This window comes from Ooceraea biroi, chromosome 11 (assembly GCF_003672135.1).
Source record: "Ooceraea biroi isolate clonal line C1 chromosome 11, Obir_v5.4, whole genome shotgun sequence".
In the NCBI taxonomy this organism is placed as follows: domain Eukaryota; kingdom Metazoa; phylum Arthropoda; class Insecta; order Hymenoptera; family Formicidae; genus Ooceraea; species Ooceraea biroi.
In genome coordinates this window covers 13060829-13068617 of record NC_039516.1, presented here as the reverse complement: position 1 = coordinate 13068617, position 7789 = coordinate 13060829, and the positions used below count along the sequence as shown (strand labels likewise).

Below are 7789 nucleotides of genomic sequence, written 5' to 3'. Positions count from 1 at the left end.
TAGATGTGCCCCGGCGTTTATTTTCGTGAGTCTTCAAGCGCGCGCTCACGCGATCAAACGCAGACACCTCTAATCCTGTTGCCGATCCACTTTTGTCATTTGTAGTAGTAGTAGTAGTGGTATGTAACGAATCGAAATTGTGCAAAATCGCTTCCAACTTCCATCATATATGTATGTACATACCATGCATATACACCCTCTACTTTATTGTAACTATAACGAGAGAGTATAGTTTACCTTGTAGCTCCATTTTTATATTCAGAAAATAAACAAACATCATTTTTCTTCCAAACGACCGTCTGGTGACCCGAGAATTTGTATTTTCTTTCTTGGCGTAACGTAACTCGAGAGAACTCGGATATCTATCTCGTGCATAACAAATTAATAATAAAAATGTAACATCTATATATATATATATATATGTACACGAAAAGTGAGAGAAGCAATAATTATTAAATTATCTCACGCATCCATCGCTCACAGAGCGAATAACATAAAATATTATAATATAATAACATATAAATATTTAAATTATAAATAAGAAATAACGGATACCTTGCGCGACTTCAATCTAACATCAGTCTCGTCTGTCTCGTCCTTGCGTGGGGGCCACGCAACTAACGCGAAATGTTTCTTGCCGACTACTTAATCATCAATAATTTAAAAATGACATAAAAAAAAGAATACTCTATACACACTCCGTCCAGTGACTACCGAGCTGTTGCGTGAGCCAGTCAAGCCCCTGTAACGTGCCACTGGCATTGGTAATTAACGATGAGCCCTGAATGTGCCAAGCTCTTGCACAACAGAGTTTATGTAAACCGAGTACGTCGGTTAGCTCCTCGACACTCGCACAGCCTGCAATATCCTGCAAATATATTGACATGTACATAGTTTAAATAATATAATTTTATATAGCGGAATCTTATAATTATATTCTAACCAAATAATAATTTTAAGGAACATAAATATGTACACGGAAACTAAGTGTCCAGAATGTAAAAACTGCAGGGAACGTTATATTCACCTGCTTGTTGGCATAGATTAAAAATAGAGCGTCCTTGAGCTCCCGTTCGTAAAGTATCTTCGACAATTCATTCTGCGCCTCCTCGAAGCGAGATCTATCGCTGGCGTCGACCACGAAAATAACGGCCTGCGTGTTATGATAGTAGTGCTTCCACAGTGGCCGAAACTTCTGCTGTCCGCTGACGTCCCAGAGGGTGAAAACGAGATTCTGATACTCGAGGCTTTCGACGTTAAATCCGATAGTGGGAATCGGCGGGCTCGATAGCGTAACGCCGCGCATAGCGGACAGGATACTCGTCTTTCCGGCTCCGTCCAGTCCCAGAATCACTACGCGCATATCGATCTTTGTTCCAATGTGTATCCTGTTATCCTGTAATGAAATAACATGAAAAAAGGTAAAATAAAATTTATTAATGAAAGAATAATTAAAAAAGGTAAAATAAAATTTATCAATGAAAAAATAATGAAAAAAGGGTAAAATAAAATTTATTAATTAGAAATCTTAGAAAGGAGATAAAAGGCGAGACATTTGTGACTTGCTATGCTTTCGAACATCCTATATAATTTATTACGAGTGCTTACTCTGCTGAATATAATGGGAATAGAGGACTCTGGACTGAGAAAGTCCGGCCCCAATTGCGCATAATGTTGCTGCTGTTGCTCCAACGTCGCCAGCACTTCCTTGACTTTTTCCGAACTGCTCAGTAACTTCCAGTCCTCGGAGTCAAGTATGCTCTCGCACTGGATGCACACGCCGGCCACTTGCGACCGCGTGGTCGTGAGATCCTTTTGTTGCTGTCTCAACGCGCACAGTCTACCGCGCGTCTCCGTCTCGACGTACGCCATCGCCGTCTTTTCCTGTTCGGCCAAAACGGCGCGCAGCTCCTCGAAGTGGTACCGCACCCTCCTCCTTGCGTCCTCGATTGCCCAGCCCTCTAATTCCTCGATTACTATTTCTGCAACACGTAATAGATTAAACAAATTTTTTTTAAAAAAAGGTGAAGCATTTATATGGAAGAGAGAGATAATTTAAAAAATATGCCAATTCAGTGCAATTTTATTCGAAGGGAGTACCTATTCTGTGCGCGGTATCCCTCATGCTTTCCATAAACTGCGTCATCTTCTGCAACGCCGCAATAATGGACTTCCTGATGTTTTCGGCCTCTTCCTCCACCAATGCCGGCTACAATTGAAAGCATTAAGCAGGACATTGGCAGGGAACGTACACCGACTACATGCGAACCGTCCTGTGGGCGGGTCCTAGGCGACGTTACCTTGTGCGTGCTGTGCTTGCCGTACTCTTTACACAGGTAGCACATCAAGGAGTTGTGACAGCCCTCCTGGGTACACGTAAACTCGGCGACGTGCGCCGTGTGAATCGGGCAGCGCGGCTTCTCGCGCGGCTTCTCCGACAGTGGCACGCGCCTGTGCTTGCCCAACGTCTTAGACGAGTGCGTGGCGGTGTCGCACGCCTCGCACAGATGCGTAGCGCACACGGTGCAGTACAGAACGGCAGTGTGCGTCTCGTCCTCGTCGCACGTTTGGTTTGACTGCAGCCGTTCGCGCTCCAGCACCAGGGTCTTCTCGCTGTTGGACTGCTCGAGCCGTTCAAGCAGCTCGATGAGCGCGAAGTTCTTCTTCAAGCTGTAAACACTGTTCTCGCACACGGCGGTCGGCTGCCGGTCGAACGGACAGAGCAGGAACTGCTGGTCCGGCACGCAGGTCCTCAGCCGCAGCAAGCAGGAGTGACAGACTGTGTGGCCGCAGTGCAGCAGACGCGGCACCTTCACGCCGTCCACCGTGAACACCTCCTCGCACACGCGACATTCCAGCACCTGGAAACACTCATGCGTGCAGCGTTCTTGACTTTATGTAGCTTTTATTCCGAAATGTACGAAAGAAAGTCTCTTACGTTCGATTTCGGCACCGTCTTCAGCGAATGCTTCAAGTATTTGCTCAATCGATCCGCGTCCTCGCTCATAGCAGTAATTCAACGTCGCCCCTGCTCGAAAATCAAAACTCCAGTTGCGGAAGCCGCGATCGGAGCACGACGTAGAGGTTAACTTTAAACAGTTTCGCCTTTTGCGCGTTTAGAGATTTAAATCATTGAATCACAGTGTGCGTGAAGCTGCAGAATGACGCAGTAATACTGTATACATCGCGTGCCGCCTTGCATGCTAATGTATTGTTAAATTCGCAGAGTTTGCATCTGCTTTACTCGTCTTTTAACTGCGAGTTGTTTACACTTGTCATATCTTCGTTGACTTCGTCTTCATGCTTCATTGGTCAACTCGTCTTCTGCCTGATTGCTTTTTACGTTTTTACGTTATTGAGTTACATTACTTAAAAATAAAATTGCGTCTAACCCGACATTGAGTTATACTATGCGTCATTTTCGGGGAAACAGTAGAGGCTCGTAGCGGAGATTTCAGGAACTATAAATAAGAGACATCATTGGGATATATCTGCAAATAATGACAGTTTAGTTCCCAAAACTCTCACTACGAGCATCCACTGTCTTCGATTGAAAAATAATACTGAAAGCACTTCTACCTCTTATTTATTCTATGACTTGTCTTTTCACTGTTTCCCATCAAGTGCACGAGACATTTCCTTTTATCGTAGGTTTCAGGAAGCGCGAATATGGCTGAAGTGAGTTTCCGAAATTTTATATTAAATATCCGACGAAATCTCGTGCATCTGTCACTCAAAGCGTCATTGTGCAAATACATATCTTATTTCGTTATCAGAGCATGTCGATGAAACGATATTAATATATTGTGATGTGTACGTGGTTGGTTATATATCTCGTGAGTAATGTCCATGTTCTTATGCATTTTACAGGCAGATGAGACTCAGAAGAAGAAGAGGACCTTCAGGAAGTTTACCTTCCGGGGGGTCGATCTCGATCAACTGCTGGATATGCCGAAGTAAGTACTTTGAAAATCGTTTATTCTCGAAACATAACCTATATCGTGTAATCTATGTACAATTACTTGATTTGATACAATGTGGCTGTATCCAGAGATCTTTTTCGTTAATAGTAGTTCGTAATAATTGAAAAAACCATATATTTATTTTCTGCGTTTCCTAGATTACTTTTATGTTTACTGTATAAATTTTTCCAAAAAACTGTTTGACTTTTGAGATCCAAGAAAAAAACTATTCAATAAAAAAATTTTTACAGCGAGCAGCTGATGGATTTGATGCACGCGAGAGCACGTAGGCGTTTCTCTCACGGCCTGAAAAGGAAATCCATGGCATTAGTGAAGAAGCTGCGCAAAGCAAAGAAGGAAACACCACCAAACGAAAAGCCCGAGATTGTCAAAACTCACTTGCGCAATATGATCATTGTCCCTGAAATGGTCGGTTCGATCGTGGGAGTCTACAATGGCAAGACTTTCAACCAGGTTGAAATCAAGCCAGAAATGATTGGCCACTACCTTGGAGAATTCTCAGTTACCTACAAACCTGTCAAGCACGGTAGACCCGGTATTGGTGCCACGCACTCGTCACGATTTATTCCACTGAAATAAGATGTATTTCTCGTAACAATAAATTACTAAAAAATGTGATTAATGGTGTAACTCTATATTGTTCTTTTCGTAAAGCTCTCCTGCAAAATATTCTTATATTAAAAAATTATATCGTTCAGTTTTAATTAACAAAAATATTGGGGAGAAACGTAAAAGTAGAGAATAGGCGAATACAAAACTTTTATGTAAAATGCTGTAACTTTACATTCACTAAAGTTTCTTTTAAACTATCTTTTTGTACATTTCATTGTTTTCGAGTTTTTATAACGTGTAACGTGCTACATGTGCGTGTATCAAGATTCAGGGGTACAAGAAGATATTATATTAAATATTTAATAGGAAATACAATAGTTTTGCACTAGAAATGAGTCCGACCTTTCGCAGCGTATGAGGAAGAACCTGCTAGTCATATGCTTTTATCCATCGCTACTGTTGCTCTGTTTCATTGCAAAGTAGGCACTTTGTAGCTCACGGAGGTTGCTCTCCAGCATCGCAACCTCGTCGTACTTGCAGTCGGCGCGGGCCTGCTTGATGTACGCGCGGAGATTACTCATTTGTTCGATTATCGGGTCCACGGTGGAAGACATGATGGGTGCGACGTTGGACGGGCCCCAGCCTTGAGACTGCGTCACCACCGGCTGTGCCTAAAAATTTGTGTGATCTCAAATTTTAATTTTTATCTTTATCTTTAATTTTTATTTCAATTTTAATCTCGACTTTGCCGCGATTTATTGGACATTACCTGATTAGTCTTCACGGGCGGATTACTCTCCGAGCTCCACGTGTCCCTCTTGCGTTGCTCCTTCGGCTTCTCGCGCTGCTCCTCTACCTGCCGCTCGTACGCTATCCGGGCCTCTATCCTCCTCTGGTGTTCCTCTTGCAGAGCCACGTACTCCTCTGCCGAGGGCAAGGGTTGCAGAGTCAACAGCTCTTCCTTCAAAAATATCATCGCCGACGTCCGGACCATCTGATACAGCCTGAGTTCTTGTCCCTGCGCCTCCTGCGGCTCCTCCTGCGTGTCTTTCTTGCCACCGAGAATCAGAATTCTCTTGCTGGTCGCGTCTATGTTCTCGCCCAGCTTCGCCAGCTTCACTCGCACCGATTGAGCGTCCTCCAGGCCGTACGTAGTCTCTCCTTCCCTAAAATAGTTTTACAAGCATACTTGATGTAATCTTTTTATATCGCATTATAGGTTCTCGAGCGTAGCGAAAAATTGACGTACTTCAGTGACTCCCACATTTTGGTGTACATCGCTGCATGTTGCGACGCCTCGCTCATGTAGCTTCGCATTTTCTCATAAAACTCGCAGACGATCGGTTTGTCGAACTGCTTCGCTTTCTGCATCTCCCTCGCGTCGAGCAGGTTTATGCAGTGGGTGCAAACCCTAAAGTGTTGCTCGCCGTTAGCCGGATCGTTTACCACCGACAAGATGCTGTTTAAACTGCCGCTCGAAGGCGAGCGCACTAATTTCGGCAGGCTGACTCTCGCGCGTAATGTTTTCTCGGGGAACGCACGTTCCGTCGTGGGCGACAGAGCAGAGTCATCTTGCACGGAGACTGGACTGGTCATCTTTCCTGTAAAAGAGGAAAAATATTTTCGTTCGACTTATCTACGATTTATTTCGTCGGATGTATTATTGAAATTAAGCAGATTGTACACGTACGTGCTTCAACAAGGGACAGAAATACTGTACAATTATGGCACATCACCGCCCCGCACAGCCTACAGTGATGTTTTCTCCTCGCCAGATGAAAGCTCTTAGCACAGTTGGGACATAACTTCACGTCTTTCTCGTCGATCCACGGCACGATCGTGCGCTCGTGTGCTGTCATTTGGATCATTTCCATCACACGTGAGATGAAATAACTGAATATCTTAGGAGCGATCGGTAAGTAAATAATTTATGCCTTCTTCTTACCTTTTCTATCAACAGGATCGGACGGCAAATTGTTTAATAATTTATCTAGTCTTATAAGAAGCTTGTTCGTTTCGTACGCGTACCTCTCCAGCCGCGCGTTCCGTACTTCCTTAAAATACTTTGTATGAGACGTGATTGCACCTGGAACAATTTTTGAAAATTACCCGTCGTATTTCCATGAATCAGTTTCATGTGCATTACCGTCGCACATATTCTCTGAACATTTCAAGTTACTTAAAGAATTAAAAATCATTTAAAGACACAATGAAAGTGACTTAATAATAAAAACATTTTAAGTCAGCCTCGTTTGCTCATACTTGGTGCTAGGAAACAACACGGGACACATCGATACCTATCTCTTGTGGTCCCCAACTAATCTCAGGACTCCTCCTCTTATCCTGCGCCTGCATCGCGCTCGGAAACACCTCCGGGATGTCATCCTGCTTCAAGATCTTCTTCTTCGCCTTGCCGAACAAATCTAGAATAAAATGCACCTTTTATGTTTTTCATTTTGCATTTTACGCTTCACCGTCTCGTACAACGAATGCTGCGATTGGGAGTCCAGAGGTTCCGTCGCAATGACTGCGAGAGGAAACGTACCTTTGAGCGACCGTAAAATCTCCGGGTCATCATTGTGAACCTCCTCGAAGTGTTTCGTCAAGTGGCTCGGCGCCTTGAAGTCAGTCATGCATATGGGACATATGAATCCCTCCAGAACCTCGCCGTTGCCGGCCATCCTGAGACCGTAGACGGTGTTCTCGTGGCTCACGACTGTATCCACACCGTTCACGTCCGCCGGCCTCACATTCGTTCCGACGTAGGCGTTCTCCGGTGCCTCGGAGGTAGGCGCGTCTCACGGGCAGCCATGTCGAACGCGAGACAGCTGATAGAAATGTCAAACTGGCCGAGAGGCGTTGACCCGTTAACCTCGCGCGATCGAGAACACGTATTTACGATTTAACTTTAAAACCGAGCCAACTTCACTCTGTGCTTTCGCTCGATACGCGTTTTAGATTAATTAATACGATTAGATTAGATGTAACTCTTATGCGTTTAATATCGTGCTATCTGTCTTTTATCAAGCGATAAAGGGAAACCTGACATTGACGCACAACTATTTATGAAAAACTCATTCTATCGGAACTAATGATAAGAGTGACGACGGAAAAAAGTAATAAATAAAAGATCAGCGCTTATAAAAAGCGAAGCGTGTGTTCGTAAGTGGCGCGCGTCGCATTCGAGTCATAAATTACTAGAAATTAATGGCGGGTATTTTGAAAAATTAGGTCAATATTTTTGACGTTCCGAG

At 43.9% G+C, this 7789-nt stretch overlaps 3 protein-coding genes across 3 annotated transcripts; 1 reads left to right on the top strand and 2 right to left on the bottom strand.

Annotated features, from left to right (window-relative positions):
* Window positions 1-228: 228 nt before the first annotated feature.
* Window positions 229-3425, bottom strand: LOC105275355 (E3 ubiquitin-protein ligase TRIM23). Its single transcript, XM_011332136.3, has 6 exons — window positions 2939-3425; window positions 2301-2861; window positions 2101-2209; window positions 1609-1982; window positions 1028-1396; window positions 229-868 (listed from the first exon to the last, which is right to left on the bottom strand). Exons 1-6 carry the CDS (start codon window positions 3005-3007, stop codon window positions 689-691), a joined length of 1662 nt encoding a protein of 553 aa, XP_011330438.2. The 5' UTR covers window positions 3008-3425; the 3' UTR covers window positions 229-688.
* Window positions 3426-3561: 136 nt separating this feature from the next.
* Window positions 3562-4605, top strand: LOC105275356 (40S ribosomal protein S15). Its single transcript, XM_011332137.2, has 3 exons — window positions 3562-3678; window positions 3871-3956; window positions 4214-4605. Exons 1-3 carry the CDS (start codon window positions 3670-3672, stop codon window positions 4560-4562), a joined length of 444 nt encoding a protein of 147 aa, XP_011330439.1. The 5' UTR covers window positions 3562-3669; the 3' UTR covers window positions 4563-4605.
* A 119-nt stretch (window positions 4606-4724) lies between these two features.
* LOC105275357 (rabenosyn-5) lies at window positions 4725-7675 on the bottom strand. The gene is made up of 7 exons (XM_011332138.3): window positions 7081-7675; window positions 6833-6958; window positions 6481-6621; window positions 6226-6387; window positions 5785-6136; window positions 5305-5701; window positions 4725-5206 (listed from the first exon to the last, which is right to left on the bottom strand). Exons 1-7 carry the CDS (start codon window positions 7214-7216, stop codon window positions 4979-4981), a joined length of 1542 nt encoding a protein of 513 aa, XP_011330440.1. The 5' UTR covers window positions 7217-7675; the 3' UTR covers window positions 4725-4978.
* Between the last annotated feature and the right edge of the window lie 114 nt (window positions 7676-7789).

Coding starts and splice junctions, on each gene's coding strand:
- LOC105275355 (XM_011332136.3), bottom strand. CDS start 3,007: ATGAGCGAGGACGCGGATCGATTGAGCAAATACTTGAAGCATTCGCTG. Junction 1,397..1,608: donor TTCCCATTATATTCAGCAGA/GTAAGCACTCGT, acceptor ATTTCATTACAG/GATAACAGGATACACATTGG. Junction 869..1,027: donor TAATCTATGCCAACAAGCAG/GTGAATATAACG, acceptor ATATATTTGCAG/GATATTGCAGGCTGTGCGAG.
- LOC105275356 (XM_011332137.2), top strand. Junction 3,957..4,213: donor CAACTGCTGGATATGCCGAA/GTAAGTACTTTG, acceptor AAATTTTTACAG/CGAGCAGCTGATGGATTTGA.
- LOC105275357 (XM_011332138.3), bottom strand. CDS start 7,216: ATGGCCGGCAACGGCGAGGTTCTGGAGGGATTCATATGTCCCATATGC. Junction 6,959..7,080: donor GATTTTACGGTCGCTCAAAG/GTACGTTTCCTC, acceptor ATTTTATTCTAG/ATTTGTTCGGCAAGGCGAAG. Junction 6,137..6,225: donor TCTGTCCCTTGTTGAAGCAC/GTACGTGTACAA, acceptor CCTCTTTTACAG/GAAAGATGACCAGTCCAGTC.